An 18,634-nucleotide genomic window follows, 5' to 3' on the forward strand; every position below is an offset into this window, starting at 1 on the left:
TTCCTTCCAGGTCGGACGCACCGCTCCAACCAGGTTTCTGCTCCGGAATACATCTTCCTCATCTCTGAACTGGCCGGCGAGAGACGGTTCGCTTCCATTGTGGCCAAACGCCTGGAGAGCCTTGTAAGTCTTGGTTTGCCCCTTCCGCGGAAGGGGTCCTGGGGCCATCCACCCCCTCGGGCCCATGTCTTTGAACCAGGAAGGACCTACCGTATTTTTTGCTCTGTAAGACTCACTTTTTCCCTCCTAAAAAGTTAGGGGAAATGTGTGTGCGTCTTATGGCGCGAATGCAGGCTGCGCAGCTATCCCAGAAGCCAGAACAGCAAGAGGGATTGCTGCTTTCACTGCGTAGCGATCCCTCTTGCTGTTCTGGCTTCTGAGATTCAGAATATTTTTTTTCTTGTTTTCCTCCTCCAAAAACTAGGTGCGTCTTGTGGTCCAGTGCGTTATAGAGCGAAAAATACGGTACATAGTGGGGGGGGGCAGGCCCCTCTCTGGCCCTTGGAAATCTCTCCAGGGCACAGCTTTTTCCAGCCATAAGCATTTCTGCTGGGCTGGAATGTGAGCCTCTTCCTTCCTTGGATGGGAAAGGCAGTGGTGAAATTTACATTTGCTGCTGCGCCCTCTTTTGTCTCTGGCTGTAATGCGGCCCTCGGAAGGGAACACGGCCCTTGTGGCTAAGAGAATGACCCACTTTGGGAGGTACCCCAGTTCCGGTCCTGTCTCAGTGACAAATTCACTGAAGCAACCTCAGAGCCATGTTGCCCTGGTCTCTTCCCTTTTCTTCACTGCTGGGTGTGTGTGTGTGTTGGGGGATAAGACATTCGTGAAAGTTAACAGAGAAAACGTAAAGGGCTGGATCCAGGGTTTGAGGGGACCTTGGCAGCGGTTGGCAGCAGCAGCACTCCAGGTCCGTGCGAGAAGGTGGGACTGCCAGGCTAGGCTACTGCAACATATCCAACGTATTTCCTTTCCTTTTCTCTCTCTCTCTTCCCTTCTCAATAGGGTGCCTTAACTCACGGAGACAGGAGAGCGACCGAATCCAGAGACCTCAGCAAATACAACTTTGAGAATAAGGTGAGGGGCAAGTCGAGAAAGAAGTGAAAAATTGGGGGGGCCGCTGGTCCAAGAGAATCTCTCTTGCCACCATAAAGCAGCCTTCGCCAACCCAGAAGCTCTTCCAGATGTTTTCGCCAATGGCTGCCATCAGCTGCACTGCAGAGGGTTGGACTAGATGACCGCAGGGGGTCCTGTCCAACTTTACGATTCTGTGCTTTTTGGGTTTTACATCTGGAAGTCACCATGTTGGCAGAGGCTCCCTTTAAAGACTAAGGGAGGAATTTTACATGACACCGTTAGAAGAAGAAGAAGAAGAGTTTGGATTTGATATCCCGCCTTTCACTCCCCTTCAGGAGTCTCAAAGCGGCTAACATTCTCCTTTCCCTTCCTCCCCCACAACAAACACTCTGTGAGGTGAGTGGGGCTGAGAGACTTCAAAGAAGTGTGACTGGCCCAAGGTCACCCAGCAGCTGCATGTGGAGGAGCGGAGACGCGAACCCGGTTCCCCAGATTACGAGACTACCGCTCTTAACCACTACACCACACTGGCTCTCTACAGGGGGAGCGGGCATTTAACCTAACCCAGATGCCTCGAAAGTTGAGCCAACTTTAATCTGTTTCAGCATTTTAGCTCATGTGTGTTTTAAAGCGCGGCTGTGCGGTTTTTCTACATTTCATTGTTTTATCTTTTCCTAAACCACTTTGTGGTTTGTTTGTTTTTCAAATTTAAAAAAATGAATGAAATAGAAAATAACCAACCTCCTAGAAGTTATCAGCAGGCGACAACAGCCACACCCCAGGAAGCAGCTTTTACCAGCTGACTAAAATGAGTACAGTGGTACCTTGGTTCTCAAACTTAATCCTTTCTGGAAGTCCGTTCGAAAACCAGTGTTCCAAAACCAAGGCGCGCTTTCCCATAGAAAGTGATGCAAAATGGATTAATCCGTTCCAGCCTTTTAAAAACAACCCCTAAAACAGCAATTTGACATGAAATTTACTATCTAACAAGACCATTGATCCATAAAATGAAAGCAATAAACAATGTACTGCAAGTCACACAATCAATCAATCAATCAGTAGCTGAACTGGGGTCCGCACAGTCACAAAAGCAAAACAAAAAACAGAAGCAAAAAATGGAAAATAAATAGCAAAAACAGGCAGACCTCAGCACAACATTCTAAACAGATGTGTGGCACTCAAAACGGAGCACGTTCGGCTTCTGAAAAAAGTTCGCAAACCAGAACACTTACTTCCGGGTTTGCCAGGTTTGGGTTCCAAGTTGTTTGAGTACCAAGGCGTTTGAGAACCAAGGCACCACTGTACTAAATAGAGCAATACTACATAGGAACGATCTAATAGCGCACAATGGAATTACAGTTTTCCTTGGGGCAGAATCTTGATTTGCTGGGCTGCAGAGCGTTTCATTTATTTATTTTGATGGGGCAAAGGGGGGTGGGTTTGCACCCTGACATCTGCACAGGGCCTGATCCTTTCTGCCCTCCTTCTCCCCAGTACGGGTCCCGGGCCCTCGTCAAGGTCCTTCACACCATCAACAACCAGACGGAGAACAAAGTCCCCGTGCCCAAGGGGTACCCGAGGGAAGACGCTGCTTTCTTCCACGGTAAGGAAGCTGGAGGCAAGAATGCAGGTTGGGCGGTGTTTGTTGGGGCATAAAGGGAAATGGTTCAGCTGGTGCGGTTAAGGGCGCGAGCCGCAAGTAGGGATGGTCTGCCTCTGCCTCTTCAAAACCCCTTCTTCCTGGGACATAGGAGCTGTCGTGGACTGGCTGGACGCATAGGAACGCTGGGAGGAACCAGCTGGGGGACCCCGCTCTAGGGAAGAAGGCTCAGAGCCCAGGGATTGGCGGTGGGACGATCATGAGTGATCAGAGGGATAAGATTGGGAGGAGGAGTGTGGGAATGTTCAGGGTGGCAGGAGAGGATATATTGTTTATTAATATCCTTCCTGGGACGCGGGTGGCACTGTGGGTTAAACCACAGAGCCTAGGACTTGCCGATCAGAAGGTCGGTGGTTTGAATCCCCGTGATGACGGGGTGAGCTCCCATTGCTCGGTCCCTGCTCCTGCCAACCTAGCAGTTCGAAAGCATGTCAAAGTGCAAGTAGATAAATAGGTACCGCTCTGGCGGGAAGGTAAACAGCATTTCCGTGCACTGCTCTGGTTCACCAGAATCCTGCTGGCCACATGTTGGCCACATGCTGTACGCCACATGCTGGCCACATGCTGTACGCCGGCTCCCTCGGCCCATAAAGCGAGGTGAGCGCCAAAACCCCAGAGTCGGTCACGACTGGACCTAATGGTCAGGGGTCCCTTTACTTTTACCTTTAATATCCTTCCTAACTTGTGCTATCAGGTTCCTTTGCTTATCAGAGTTTACATTCCCCTTTTTACATGCACAGCAGACAGCTGGCTGCAGGCTCCTGTGAGCCTCTCACTAATACACAATTCAGTCTGTCTCAGATTGAATTATATATTCCTGGTAAGTTCCCTTGAATCCCTCTTGAAAGAATAGATGCCACAATCTTAGGTAAAGGGACCCCTGACCATTAGGTCCAGTCGTGGCCGACTCTGGGGTTGCGGCACTCATCTCGCTTTACTGGCCAAGGGAGCCGGCGTACAGCTTCCGGGTCATGTGGCCAGCAGGACTAAGCCGCTTCTGGCGAACCAGAGCAGCGCACGGAAACGCCGTTTACCTTCCCACCGGAGCTGTACCTATTTATCTACTTGCACTTTGACGTGCTTTCAAACTGCTAGTGCCGAAACAAGCACGCCACAATCTTACTGAAAGTCAATAAAAGAAGTTGACTCACGATCAAGCAGAGGACAGTGTGATCCCTGAAGGTAGGCAGTTTCAAACATATACCAACAGGTTTAAGGGAGATTTACCTAGTGACTGCCAGCTAGCAGTCACTGCAGTTCACAGGACGAAAGGAAGATGGGAACAAGGAACGAGAGAGGTGTGCTGCGTGACTCGACCTTTTGTTACCTGGACAGGTTAGGCCACGCCCACCTTCTGTCACATGCAAAAGGAAGGATGCTTCAGCCAGGAGGAACAAGGAAGTTTTGACTGGCTGGACCAAACATTCCCTCGCATGTCTTCTCTAGCATTGCAAGGAATGCTGTACTTGACTGCTCCCAGTGGATTACATCCCACAAGGAGGTGTCGGAAGCGGAAGAGGTGACAGGGCTTAGTGAGCCGGGAGAGTCGGTTGCAGAGAGCAGTCCAGAATCTGAGGCGGAAGCCAAGGCAGGAGAGGGGGGAGACCAAGAGGCAGAGAGGAGTCGGGATGGCGAAGAGTCCTGAGTGTCTCAAACTCCCCTCTGGTCTCCCATAACACGCAGAGCGGAGAGAGACAAGACAACGGAGCCTCAGGATGCTGGGGGAGGACCCAGCGGGAGGAGTTTTTGAGAGCGGTGGGAAGGCGGGGACTTGCCTCACTGGGGCAAGACCTATTGGGAAAGGGTCGCCGCGACCGCCAGCACTGGGCTTTTTCATATTTTTTTTATTGTTTTTCTTGTTAAAATAATTCATCATTAATACACACATATTACAAATATACAAGCATACAAACATACATTTCATACAATCCTTAAAAGTGTTCAAACATACCTACACTCAATCCCACAGATAATTCCTTTTCCCATCACCATCCACCACCCCACCTTTGTGTTAGACTTCCAATCTACTCAATTGCAATTTCTTTCCACTTCTATTACTTTCTTTCGCACACCTTTAACCTAATTTCATGCTCCTTTTTCTATTACACATTGTTATCCATCTTATTTAGTATTTCAGTATTTGAAACGGATCTTGTTTATTCTAATAGGAGTTCTGATTTTTCGATATGGTTTTGCAAGGTGTTTAAAAGATACTGGGCTTTTTCATTTTTGTGACTTGGAACCAGTGGGTTTTTTTTGGGGTGCAGTCGAGCAAGTGGTCTGCATTTGGGGCATGTGGGACTTCAGATTTATTTCCTTTTGCTTGCAAGCCAATAAGAGGGTTAACTGCTCTCTACTCCCCTCCAGAAATGAAGCTGAGTCTCCTCTCGGTCGGGATCGGCTGCAAAGAGATGCGGTACGGCTACGTGGCGGTGGAAAAAGGTAGGCTTCTGGCTGCGAGGGATTTCTCAGCTGCTGTTCCTGCGTTTGCAGGGGGTTAGACTAGATGACCCTTGGGGTCCCTTCCGACTCTAGGGACTCAGCTACGCTAGTAAAAAAAACCACAGCATTTTAGATGCATTATAAAATTGCAACACCAGGTGGCGCTGTGGTCAAGCAGAGGTTATTTTGAAAGACAGAGCAAATGTGTGAAGCCCTCTACATTCACATGCTAGGTTTCCTTTTGAGGCGTTGCAGCGCACTGTCTCGGATCCGCTTCTTCTCCAGAAAAACAACCTTCCCCTGGGGTTTATTGTCGCCACACACAAAGCCTTTTGTCCCGTCATCTTCCCTTTGTGCTTGCATCTGAAAGTATATTGAACCCCAGTACGGAAGTGTGTTTTCCTTGGCCTCAGCCCCCAGAATTCCCTAATTGATGCCTGCTTTTTGCAAAGCGGGAGGCAGGACCACCAAGCCAGATCTCCGAAGGGTTGTGTGTATGTGTGTGTGAGAGAAAGACGGCTTTTCGTTTCCCTTACCTTTCCCGCCCCGACCTGGCCACAGTGATCCATGCGATGGTCACCTCCAGGCTTGACTACTGTAATTCGCTCTACGCGGGGCTGCCCTTGAAGCTGTCCCAGAAACTCCAGCGGGTGCAGAATGCTGCAGCGAGGCTCCTCACGGGGTCCCTGCCATGGGAGCATATTCACCCAGTGCTTTTCCAGCTGCACTGGCACCCGGTGGAGTACAGGGTCAGATTTTAGGTGCTGCTTTTGACCTTTAAAGCCCTTCACGGCCTAGGACCCTTGTACCTACAGGACCGCCTCTCCTGGTATGCCCCACGGAGGACCTTAAGGTCCATAAATAGCAACACCCCAGTGGTCTCGGGCCCTAAGGAAGTCAGATTAGCCTCAACCAGAGCCAGGGCCTTCTCAGCACTGGCTCCGGCCTGGTGGAATGCTCTGTCTCTTGAGACCAGGGCCCTGCGGGATCTGATATCTTTCCGCAGGGCCTGCAAGACAGAGTTGTTCCACCTGGCCTTTGGCTCAGAATCAGTTTGATTCCCTCCCCCTCTTTCTTTTTCCTTTCTCCTCCTATGTAGAGATTGCTCCCTAATTGTTTTAATGTTGTATCTTAATCTTTTAAATTGTATTTTAATCAACTTGTTTTTATTATTGGTTGTTAGCCGCCCTGAGCCCGGTCTTGGCTGGGGAGGGCGGGGTATAAATAAAAAATTATTATTATTATTATTTCCACAGATTGCTCCATCAGCAAGTTCCTGAACCGCATTCTGGGTTTGGAAGTCCACAAGCAGAACCTCCTTTTCCAGTACTTCAGCGACACTTTCGACTACCTGATCGAGAGGGACAAGAAGGACGGCAAATACGACATGGGAATTCTGGGTAAGCATCCTCCAATTGAGGACACCTGGCAATAAAACCCTATGCTCCATAACAAGATTTCTGAGGTCCTAGATCTCTGCCCCCAGTTTAGCCTTTACCTCCGTCAGTTAAGCTCTGCTGGACTGGGTGAATGTCCTATACAGTGGTACCTCGGGTTACAGACGCTTCAAGTTACAGACTCCTCTAACCCAGAAATAGTACCTCAGGTTCTGTTTGATAATGTGTGGTTTGCTATGCCTAATAAAGGATATTATTATTTTTATTAGTACCTCAGGTTAAGAACTTTGCTTCAGGATGAGAACAGAAATCGCACAGCGGCAGCGGGAGGCCCCATTAGCTAAAGTGGTACCTCAGGTTAAGAACAGTTTCAGGTTAAGAACGGACCTCCAGAATGAATTAAGTTCTAAACCCAAGGTACCACTGTATCTAGGTGAAAGGGACGCAGTTGGCGCTGTGGTCTAAACCACTGAGCCTCTGGGGCTTGCTGATCAGAAGGTTGGCGGTTCGAATCCCTGCGACGTAGTGAGCTCCCATTGCTCTGTCCCAGCTCCTGCCAACCTAGCAGTTCGAAAGCACGCTGGCGCAAGTAGATCAATAGGTACCACTGCGGTGGGAAAGTAAACGGCGTTTCCATGCGCTCTGGTTTCCGTCACAGTGTCCCGTTGCGCCAGAAGCGGATTATGCCTGCTGGCCACATGACCTGGAAAGCTGTCTGTGGACAAATGCCGGCTCCCTCAGCCTGAAAGCGAGATGAGCGCCGCAACCCCATTGTCGCCTTTGACTGGACTTAACAGTCCAGGGGTCCTTTATCTTACCTTTATATATTATTTTATATATGTTGGAAGCCACACAGAGATGAGCGCCGCAACACCATAGTTGCCTTTGACTTTACCTTTGCCTTTCCTGGAGTTCTATGATTGGGCAGAAGCCAAAACAGCCAGGAGGGGAGACTTTGAAAGATTTCTTGCACACAAACAACACCAGAGGCCCAATTGTGGTCCTGTCTCTTTCCCAAAAGCTTGTAACAAATTTGCAGTATGCAGTGACCTCTTGCTGCTGTGGATTAAATTTCCACAGTCTTCTCCCACCCAGCCTGAGCCCAGGTACAGTCATCTACCCGTGTCTTTTGTTGGCAGAATAATAATAATAATAATAATAATAATAATAATAATAATAATAATTATACCCCACCCATCTGGCTGCGTTTCCCCAGCTACTCTGGGCGGCTTACAATATATATAATAACACATAATAACATGGAGAAATGTTGAGTGTTATAAGGAAACCGGATGAGTGAGGAGGAGGAATTGTAGATATACAGCTGCCAATAGAACATTTTAAGTGCACTATACAAATGTGACACTAGATGGCGCTTGTGAGCTAATGACAAACGCAATATATTTTTCAAAACCGTTTTTAAGAAAAAAACATTTTCGCTGTGTTTTTTAAAAAAATATGTGTAGATTGTGTCTGTAATGACGAGAGGGGCAGTGTGGTTTGTGCAAGGGGCGAGGGAGGGATGTCTTTCTCAGTTTCTACACAGCCATTTCCAGCTGCTGGCAGGGGCGGCGGGCAGCGTTAGACGGTAAACTCTCCCCCTGGCGTGACATGGCAGGGGAGCGGATTCTGTCCAGCGCAGGGCTTTCTACATCTCCCCCTCTTTCTCTCCCCGCCAGACCTGGCCCCCGGCATCGACGAGATCTACGAAGAGAGTAAGGAGGTTTTCCTGACCCCAGGGCACCCGCAGGACGGGCAGGTGGTCTTCTACAAGGTAAGAATGCGGGAGAGAAAATTTCCATCTTCGTAAATCCTCTGGAAAAACAATCTCTCAGTGGACCTTTTGATGGCATTTTACCATTGCACTGTGGAGAGCGTATTAACTTACGGTCTGTGTGTGTGGTTTGGGAGCTGCACGGCCAGGGAAAAGACAATGCTATCCAGGGTTGTAAAGACTTCAGAGAGAATAATTGGGTGCACTCTTCCCACCTTGGATCAAATCTATGTTTCCAGGTGCCATAAGAAAGCGGCAGAGATAGCGCAGGATAGTGCGCACCCCGGAAATGATCTCTTTCAGCTTCTGCCTTCTGGAAGCAGGTCCAGGGTTATAAAGGCCAGGACTAGCTGCCTGAGAAACAGTTTCTACACAAATGCAATTCTGGTTCTAAACGCAGCATAAGGGGTCTCTGTAGTATAGCGTATTTTAAAATGGGGTTTTAGAGTTTTTAGGGGGTTTTGAATGTTTTATGTAGTTTTGTAGTAGTTTTATGTAGTTTTTATGTAGTTTTATGTAGTTTTTCAATTTCATTGTTCTGCATGCGACAATGACAATAAAGATATCGTATATCTTCCAAACTGCCTCTTCTCCCCCCCCCCCCGCCTCTCCCATTTTATCGTCACAACCACCCAGCAAGGCAGGGTCACGCCCGGTCCTCTCTGGACAGGGAAGGGGTTCTGCAAAAAGTCTCGCCTGCCTTTTTGGCAGCAGGAAAGCACACCGAGTGAGTCGGGGTTAACTCTGCATTAGCAAAAGCAGGATCTGCACAGGAGAGTAAGGCCCAGTGAGCACAGCGACTCATCCCTGGCCGTGGGAAGCCCTTTTTTATTTATTTCCCGGAGGCTTCACATCCTGCCTTCTCACAGAACAGATATGGCTGTGTCGGCAGAGCAGGAGATTCTTCGATCTCAGGGTTGCGGGTTCAAGCCCCACGTCGGGCAAAAGAATCCTGCAGGGGGTGGAGCTAGATGACCCCCACGGTCCCTTTCCAGCTCTGCAATTCTAATAAATCAGGACCGGAGCTACCTTTGAGCCACTTAACTCTCTCTTGAGACCAGGGCCCTGCGGGATCTGATCTCTTTCCGCAGGGCCTGTAAGACAGAGTTGTTCCACCGGGCCTTTGGCTCAGAATCAGTTTGATTCCCTCCCCCTTTTTCTTTTCCTTTCTCCTCCTATGAGATTGCTCCCTAATTGTTTTAATATTGTATCTTAATCTTTTAAATTGTATTTTAATCAACTTGTTTTTATTATTGGTTGTTAGCCGCCCTGAGCCCGGTCTTGGCTGGGGAGGGCGGGGTATAAATAAAAAAAATATTATTATTATTATTAACTGAGCCTGGAGCTTGGGCGAAGGAGTGTTGCCTCCTGCACCGGCTGCAAGACCCCTCCCTCCTTGTGCCCTTGTAATTCTTAATGTCCTCCCCTCGTTAGATCAGCGTTGACAGAGGCCTGAAGTGGGAAGAGGCCTATGAGAAATCCCTGCAACTCACAGGTCCTCAGGATGGCTTCTACCTGTCTTATAAGGTGAGGTTGCTTAAGGGCGAGGGTGTTGGAGTGTTTCCAGTCTCCCCTCCGCGCAGCAGGCTAGCTTCTCGGCACCCTCTCTCGCTCACACCTCTGTTCAGGCGAGCGAGAGACTTTTCTAGAGTCCGTGGAAATGTTTCCAGGCAGGAGATTCCTCTCCGGATGCCAGACAGGGCGAATGAGGGGTGTGGCATGGGGAGAGGAGGGCCAGGAGCTAGGCAGAGAGGCTGGAGGAGGGTCGCATTAGGTCCTCCGCCCCTGGTCCTGAATGGGGTGACTGTGCCCCCGAAGGACCAGGTGCGCAGCCTGGGAGTCATTCTGGACTCACAGCTGACCATGGAGGCGCAGGTCAATTCTGTGTCCAGGGCAGCTCCATCTGGTACGCAGGATGAGACCCTCCCTGCCCACAGCCTGTCTGGCCAGAGTGGTGCATGCTCTGGTTATCTCCCGCTTGGACTACTGCAATGCGCTCTCCGTGGGGCTGCCTTTGAAGGTGACCCGGAAACTGCAACTAATCCAGAATGTGGCAGCTAGACTGGGGACTGGGAGCGGCCGCCGGGACAACATAACACCGGTCTTGAAAGACCTACATTGGCTCCCAGAATGTTTCCGAGCACAATTCAAAGTGTCAGTGCTGACCTTGAAAGCCCTACAGGGAACCAGGCAGAGGGTCTTTTCGGTAGTGGCACCCGCCCTGTGGAACTCCCTCCCACCAGATGTCAAAGAGAACAACAACTAGCAGACTTTTAGAAGACATCTGAAGGCAGCCCGGTTTAGGGAAGCTTTTAATGTATGCCTCTACTGCAGCCCTTGTTTTGTTAGTCCCGAAAGGGAAAATGAGCAAGGTCCCAACCAAAGAAGAATGGCAGCTTAAAACTGATGGAATATGCACAGCTTGCGAACCTAACATATAGAATAAGAGAACAAGAAGAGCATACGTTTAGAGAAGATTGGAAAACGTTTATTGAATTTATGGGTGGTGAATTGTGTACACTTGAAAACGCTGGCAGCATTAAGATAAATTCAACAGGGTAAATAAGTTTTGATGGATGTAATAATAGAATACAGAATGGTTTATTTTATGTAAAATATGCAGGGATTTATGGCATGCGAAATGAACCCTGGAAAGAGAAGAAGGGAAGTTGTTTATGTTTTAAGGTTGTTTCAATGAGTATTCTAAAATATCAAACAGAAAATTTAATTAAACACACACACACACACACACACACACACACACACACAGTGTAAGCCCACAGCCCACAGACTTCTGACCTGATAGCCACGATACGAAAGGAAAGAGGAACTGAGGAGGGAGGAGGAAAGCCGAGTGAGTCGGGCGCTCGCTCCCCGCAGTGATTTCTTCATTATGGGACTCCGGATCAGGCCGAAATATGGGGCGTGTCTGTATAAGAAGTCGTGCTTCCTGTCCAAACGTTGACCCCTCCCCCAACTTTCCCGGCTGCCTTTTGCAGATCAGAGGCCAGCAGTACACCTGCGTTCTGGCTGAGCAGAGCAAAGGAAGATACTTCACCCTCTACAAGCCGAACATCCGCAAGAACAGCCAGCCGGAGACCTTGGAGAGTCTCCTCAAGAAGTACCGACGGGTGAGTCTGGCCCGAAGTCGCTGCCGGGTGCTCCTCTGGGTGAGGAAAACATCTGGCTTGAGAGCAGGATGTGGGGGGGGGGGAAGACCCAGTGGTCTTAGCACATCGCAAGCTGAATTTGAGTCAATTGCATGATGCAGCAGCAAAAAAATAGCCAAGGCTATTCTAGGCTGCAAGGGACGCGGGTGGTGCTGTGGGTTAAACCACAGAGCCTAGGACTTGCCGATCAGAAGGTCGGCTGTTCGAATCCCCGCAGTGACGGGGTGAGCTCCCGTTGCTCGGTCCCTGCTCCTGCCAAGCTAGCAGTTCGAAAGCAAGTCAAAGTGCAAGTAGATAAATAGGTACCACTCTGGTGGGAAGGTAAACGGCGTTTCCCTGCGCTGCTCTGGTTCGCCAGAAGCGGCTTAGTCCTGCTGGCCACATGACCCGGAATAACTGTCTGCGGACAAATGCCGGCTCCCTTGGCCTATAGAGCGAGATGAGCGCTGCAACCCCAGAGTCAGCCGCGACTGGACCTAATGGTCAGGGGTCCCTTTACCTTTACCTTATCTTACCCAGGGCAGCCCAATGCAACTTAGAACCAGCTGAAACATTAGGAAGAACTTTCCGAAGGTGAGAGCTGTTCAACAGTGGAACAGCTGACCTTGGAAAGGTGGCGGCCTCTTCTTCATAGCAGCTTTTTTGAACAGAATTTGGACTTCCACTTGCCAGGGCTTCTCTAGCTGCGGTCAGGGCTGGACTAGATGAACTTTGAGGTGCCTCCCATGCCCGTGGCTCTGTGATTCACGGTCTCCCTCGCTTTGCTTTTCCCTCAGGTGTTGCCGGAAGAAGCCAAAGAGCACTGGGAGAGCAGCTACACTTTTTCGTTAGAGCACTGCAACCATGCCGTGTGGTAAGTCCCTTGGGGGGGAGGCCGGCCCTTCGGATCAAATGGGGCACAGCCCCACAAACCTCGGCCAAGCCCTCACCTGCCTGCCCCACTTGCCTAGCTGTGAATCCTGCATCGTAGGGGGTTAGAGCCAGCGTCCCTCCCAAGTCTACGATTCTAGCAAGTCCGAGCGTTGTTTTGCTGCCAGTTCCTTCTTGGCCTGGTTCGCACCTAATCGTGCTAAACAAACCATGGTTATAGCTGAGGCACCTTGCGAACAATCCAATAATAATAATAATAATAATAATAATAATAATAATAATATCATCTAGACATCAGGTGCAGAGTCCTATAGATCATGAGACAAGATCTTTTGTCTCTTTCATCTTTACTCATCCCATAAATCGTTGTTTCATAAATAAAGTCTCTGATCTCCAGAAACTAAGTGGTGAAATAATGATAATTTTATTATTGATATCCTGCCCATCAGGATGGCTTTCCCCAGCCACTCTGGGTGGCCCCCAACATAGTATTAAAAACAGAATCAAACATTAAAAACATCCCTAAACAGGGCAGCTTACAGCATATATAAAAACATAATCAAACATCAGACATTAAAAACTTCCCTGTACAGGGTTGCTTTCAGATGTCTTCTAAAAGTCAGACAGTTGTTTATTTCCTTGACATCTGATGGGAGGGTGTTCCACAGGGTGGGCACCACCACTGAGAAGGCCCTGTGCCTGGTTCCCTGTAACCTCACTTCTCGCAGGGAGGGAACCACCAGAAGACCTTCAGAGCTGGACTTCAGTGTCCAGGCTGGACGATGGAGGTGGAGACGCTCCTTCAGGGACGCAGAGCCATTTAGGGCTTTCAAGGTCGGCACCAGCACTTTGAATCGTGCTTGGAAACGCTGCTTTATTACGATTGCAGGCCAATTCTGCTGCGTGTTCTCTCCCAGGCCGTAATCCGACACTCTTTGCCACTGGTTAGAGCTCCCCAGTTTCCCATGTGGCTGGCTGACCCTCTTCTCTTCCTCCTCCCTGTCCTAAAAAAACCAACCCTCCAGGAACCGGAACTGCAAGGTGGTTCAGGAAGGGAAAGAATGCCATCAGGGGACGCGTCTGCGTCATTACCATATGTTGTGTGGGGCGCTCCTCAGAGTCTGGAACAGGATCGCCAGCGTCATGGCCGACATCACAAACACCAGCTACCTGCAGATTGTCCGCCTCAAGACGAAGGAAAAGAAGAAGCAAGTCGGTAAGGAGACGGTGGGGGGTTTGGCGTTTAGATCAGTGGTTTCCCCAACCTTTGCCGGGGGGTGTGTGTGTGTGAATGCAGCCCCTTCGGTCCCATCAACTCGAACCCTGTCGCCCAGCAAGCCTGCCATATATATATATATATATATGTATATATATATATATATATATATATACACATTTGTTCAAAGTTGCATTTTGCACGACCCGGCAAGGAAAGCGATAACGCAGCGAGGCGCAATTGCATGTTCATTCGGAGCCCAGGGAAAACAATTTGTTTAATTTGGCGAAACCAATGGACTTGATCCAGCGATATCGGCTCTGCAAAGACCGATAGTCATTTGTTGTTGTTGTTGTTGAGTCGTTTAGTCGTGTCCGACTCTTCGTGACCCCCTGGACCAGAGCATGCCAGGCACTCCTGTCTTCCACTGCCTCCCGCAGTTTGGTCAAACTCATGCTGGCAGCTTCGAGAACACCGTCCAGCCATCTCGTCCTCTGTCGTCCCCTTCTCCTTGTGCCCTCCATCTTTCCCAACATCAGGGTCTTTTCCAGGGAGTCTTCTCTTCTTATGAGGTTGTCAAAGTATTGGAGCCTCAGCTTCAGGATCTGTCCTTCCAGTGAGCACTCAGGGCTGATTTCCTTCAGAATGGAGAGGTTTGATCTTCTTGCAGTCCATGGGACTCTCAAGCGTCTCCTCCAGCACCAGAATTCAAAAGCATCCATTCTTCGGCGATCAGCCTTCTTGATGGTCCAGCTCTCACTTCCATACACCACTACTGGGAAAACCATAGTTTGGTTTTTTTTGTGTGTGAGAGAGTGTATCTCCTTGGCAACTGACAAGAGGACGTTCGATAAAAACACGAAGCTATTTTTATTGACGCTTATCCAAGGTTCACGCCCAGTGCAAAGCATCTTTTGTGCAATGCACCGGGACAAAAGAAAAACAATCTAGAGAAGGAACAAAAAGGGGTGGGGAAGAGAGAGGCAGCATGAAACAAGATCTTAAGTCTTGAGCGAAAGGGACTAGACCAGGTGAGTGGGGAAGGGGGGTCCCGGATGCCCAGCCTCCTGGCCACTGACCCCGCCCCTCTCTCTCCACCCTCCCCAGGTATCAAGATCCCAGAAAACTGCGTCCAGCAGGTGTTGAAGGAGCTCAAGCAAATGGACACCAGCGTTAAGCAGAAGCAGAGCCAGGCCTTGCTGGCAGCGGCCTCCGCGGCGCCCGGCCTGCCCTATGCGCTGCTCCCCCTTGACCGACCGCCCACGCCGGGCACCAGCTTCCTGCCCCAGGACGAAGTCTTGGACCTGACCTACAGTCCTGCCAGTGACGGGATCCCGGACTTCTGGACCGAGGTGGCTGCGCAGCCGCAGCCGCCGCCGCCGCCCCCCGGCCCTCCTTATCATTTCAACTTCCCCCTGCCCTTTGACGGGGCGTCCCTGGCGGCGGGAGGCCTGCCCCTGGGCGGCTCCCCTGCCCAGCACGAACCCTCGCCGGCCCCCCAGGCCCACGCCGCCGCTGTCCCGCCGCCACCAGACAGCTTCTCCCTGCCCGACCCGGACATCAACTACAAGGAGCTCCTGGAAGAGATGTTGAGCTCGCTCAACGTGGGGCCCGAGGACAGCAGCCAAGGGAGGCAGAGCGTCATTCAGTACCACCCGGGGCAACCTTTCCCCACGTTCTACGAGGACGACGGCAGCTGAGTGGTCGGCAAGGAGCGTTGGGCGTGGCGTGGCAGGGACACCCCTATTCCCCCCGCCCAGCCCAAGGGGGGTGCGGAAAGGGGTGGCAAGGGTTTAAGGTTTGGAACGGACCACTCCTCTGTCTTTTTTTCAAAATAGGGATGGCGGGGCAGAGAGTTCGGAGCGGGAGCGAAAACAGGAAAAGTTTTATTTATATATAATTATACAGTCACCTCTGTACTGATTTTTTATATATATATCTCTATAGATCCGTAAAAGTGGAGTTTTTTTGGAGGGGGGGTCAGTGGGAGGTGTAGCGGCGCCTAAACCGGGAGTGAGAGGGGGCAAGGTTGTAGGTCTCTTCGAACCCCCCCCCCAGGCTGCACTCCCCCCCCCTTTTGCCCCTCTGCAAACTACTGAGTTTGGAAAAGTTGGGATCTTTATATTCTTCTCTCTCCTCCCCACGTTCTACCCAGTGAGATCGGAGAGGCGCGCCATTCGAATCCACCACGACGAAAGCTTTCCGGGTGGTCCCAACTTGGTCCCCCCCCTCCCCCGGCAGGTTGTTTTGCACAGGGTTCGAGTGACGCTGCACAGCCCTGCACGCTTCTGGTTCTGAGCAAAAAAAAAAGGGGGCAGAGGAATTGCCTTGCAAGTTTCTAGACCTCGTGGAGGTAGGGAAACACTTGAACGTGGGTGGCAGAATTTCTGTGGTCCTCCCTGTTTTCCTGTGCCTGAGGCTCAGCGCCTATTCCCAGCCTGCATCCATTGGACTACAGATCCCACCAGCGCCTGGCATCTCACAGCCAGGCGCCGATGGGAACTATAATGCAAAAAACAGAGGGGTTAGCGGAGTAGCTAAGAAAGGCTCATCCTAGAGAGAGCATCTAAATAGTAATAGCTGTGCAACAGCATGCAGAATTTCTCTCCTGAGTTGCGGTCATTTTTATTCCCTTGTACTGAAACTACGGGGAGGGAAGGAGAGGATGGATTTGCCAGGACAGCATTAAACTCTCGGCTCACGGTGGGGGCTCAATCCGCTCAGGCCAAAAGAAGTTCCCGTCAGGCCCAAGCGAGGGTGGAGGTCACCCATCAGGATTTTTATTTCAGGAAGTGGAGTTCCAGGTCAGGGGCTGCCAAACGTGAGGGTTGTATAGGTTAGCTGGGAATTTATAGGCAAACCGTGATTTTTCTGATTACCCCCCCCCCCCCCCCGAGAACATTTATCTCCTCTTTCGGAGAGAAAACTACCACCGTTTCCATACGGAGGGAGGGGAAAACGTGGGGAAGTTGGTTTCTCCAAACTCCAACCCCACCCAAAAAAAGTCTGCAGGGACTCTTGAAGGTGTTCTATCCCATAACCACCCAAGCTCAATGCTCCAGATGATCTGTGCAGGGATGGAGCCTTGTCGCTGGAGAAGAGCTCTTTCCTTTCCTCGTTTATTCGCATTTATGCAAGTGGTTTGGAACAGCCCACTCGTTTTTCCCCCCGTCAGAAACACCCCTACCTCCACTTCTTAAAGAAAACCCCCCTCACCTTCTCCCAAGGAGGCATATATGTCACCCCCTACCTCGTCCCGGCAACAATCCATGCTATCAGGGTGAAGTTGTCTTCTGGTACCTGCTTTCAGTTTTAAGTTTTTGAAAATGCCTAGGCAGGGCTCTAGCCCTCGTGGAGGTTCCCTGGGCGCTGGCACGGGCCGTGGGCTTCCTCCTTTGTCATTGGAGGCATATAGTTCTTTAATAATTGTCTTTTTCCTCCTCCCTCCGGAGCAACTTTCCTTTACTGCTGCTGCAGTTGCCCCTCTGCTCCCCTCTCTCTTGGCGAGACGGAATCGCCCGTGGGGTGGGGGTCTCAATATCCCCCACGCAGATCCACAGCGCTCAGAGGGTCGCCACAGTTTCACAACGCCTGCTACTTCATGTATTCTGGGAATCGGTCCCCTCCCTCCCCGTCGTTTTAAAAAAATGAAATTTCCAGTCCTCATGACTCTCGCAAGCTTTGCAGGAAAGATGGGGATCTAGAAGGAAGGAAGGGGTGGGTGGGGAAGTAAAAGAAAGATAGGAAGATTTGCAAGGCAGCTCCAGTGTCCCCTGATTCTCACCCCCACCCCCCAGCCAGAAGCAGAGGAATGAAGCAATTATGCAAAAAGAGAAAGAAACTATGCAAATAAGCTGTTTTGCAGGCAGCAGGAGGGATTTGGTTTTCACCGGAATTCCCACCCCGATTTGTATCGCTCTCGGGGGCGGAGACCACATTCTCGTTTCCCCATCACAATCGTGCGTTGCCGTTTAAAGATTTTAATAGCCATAAGCGAATCCCGGCAGCCCGCTTTTAGGATTCGTTTCCCGAAAGGAGTTGGGTTGGGGGGGCTTAAAAACTCAGGAAAGAATTGGAGGTGTGCTCAAGTTGGGGCTACTCCCCCCCCCCCCAAATAGGAATATCTCAGAATTGTTATGTGGTTATTTTATGGTGGTTTAATTATTTTTTCAAAAAGTAAATAAATCTGTATTTCCCAGGGCAGTGAGACTCCCTTTAAGGAGATACAAACCGCTGTACCCTCACCCTCCCTTTTGTCAGGAAAACTTAATATGTAACAACTACTTTTTAAAAAAACTAAATTATTATGCTGTTTTTTTGTTCTATTGATTGTATTTTTGAAATGGAAAATCTCTTCCCCTTCCTGGTTGGCACTTTCTAACCAACTTCCTTTTTTGTCAGCTTATTTTTTTTTCTATGGATATTTATAATTAATTCAAAATTGTGTAAATATATATATGTAAAAAAAAGGGGGGGTGCCTGCGAATAGGAAGGGGGAAGAAGTCTTTACCCGTTTTTTTGTTTCGTTTTTGTTGATGAGGAAATGTGCCTTTTAACTCGTGATTCTGGAATTTTCTACCGAAGGATTAAAACGTTGGCATTTCAGCTCAGGGAAGAGGTCGAGTCTCGAAATTTGTACGCGCATGAGAAAATGAAAGGGGCCGTTTGGTATGGTTTTGATTTGCTAGATTTTTTAAAAACCCGTAAAACACCCTGAAATTGTGAAAGCAAGAATCGCAACTGCCTTGGTCAATAGAGGAGATGGCTGTGGCCCGGGGCTTCCTTGCTTCCGCTACTTTGAGTCTCCTCTAATTTTGGTTCTGTTGGTTAAAATGGCTTTTACTCTCGAAGAGCAGATTGAGAGCTGCCTCATTCAATAAGAGCACAAGACACTATCTCAGGGTCGTGAGTTCGAGACACACATTGGGCAAAAGATTCCTGCATTGCAAGGGGTTTGAACTAGATGACCCATTCCAGCTCTTACAATTCTAGGATTCTCTGACCTCAAACTCCTAACATCGATGTGCG

At 49.8% G+C, this 18,634-nt stretch overlaps 1 protein-coding gene across 4 annotated transcripts in view; it reads left to right on the forward strand.

Moving 5' to 3' along the window:
- The window catches only part of SBNO2 (strawberry notch homolog 2), a 108,406-nt gene extending 90,190 nt beyond the window's left edge, over positions 1–18,216 (forward strand). For all 4 annotated transcript variants that reach the window (XM_080988741.1, XM_080988739.1, XM_080988740.1 and 1 more), the window contains 11 exons: positions 11–123; positions 1,006–1,077; positions 2,572–2,680; positions 5,105–5,179; positions 6,436–6,579; positions 8,256–8,350; positions 9,785–9,877; positions 11,350–11,481; positions 12,297–12,373; positions 13,416–13,606; positions 14,714–18,216. In XM_080988741.1, coding sequence (XP_080844867.1) covers positions 11–123; positions 1,006–1,077; positions 2,572–2,680; positions 5,105–5,179; positions 6,436–6,579; positions 8,256–8,350; positions 9,785–9,877; positions 11,350–11,481; positions 12,297–12,373; positions 13,416–13,606; positions 14,714–15,306 — 1,694 coding nt within the window. In that variant the 3' untranslated portion in view covers positions 15,307–18,216. The remainder of the gene's footprint in view (positions 1–10; positions 124–1,005; positions 1,078–2,571; positions 2,681–5,104; positions 5,180–6,435; positions 6,580–8,255; positions 8,351–9,784; positions 9,878–11,349; positions 11,482–12,296; positions 12,374–13,415; positions 13,607–14,713) is intronic.
- The last annotated feature ends 418 nt before the right edge of the window (positions 18,217–18,634 follow it).

Source organism: Podarcis pityusensis, assembly GCF_964106645.2.
Source record: "Podarcis pityusensis genome assembly, chromosome: 18".
NCBI classification, from domain to species: Eukaryota; Metazoa; Chordata; class Lepidosauria; order Squamata; family Lacertidae; genus Podarcis; species Podarcis pityusensis.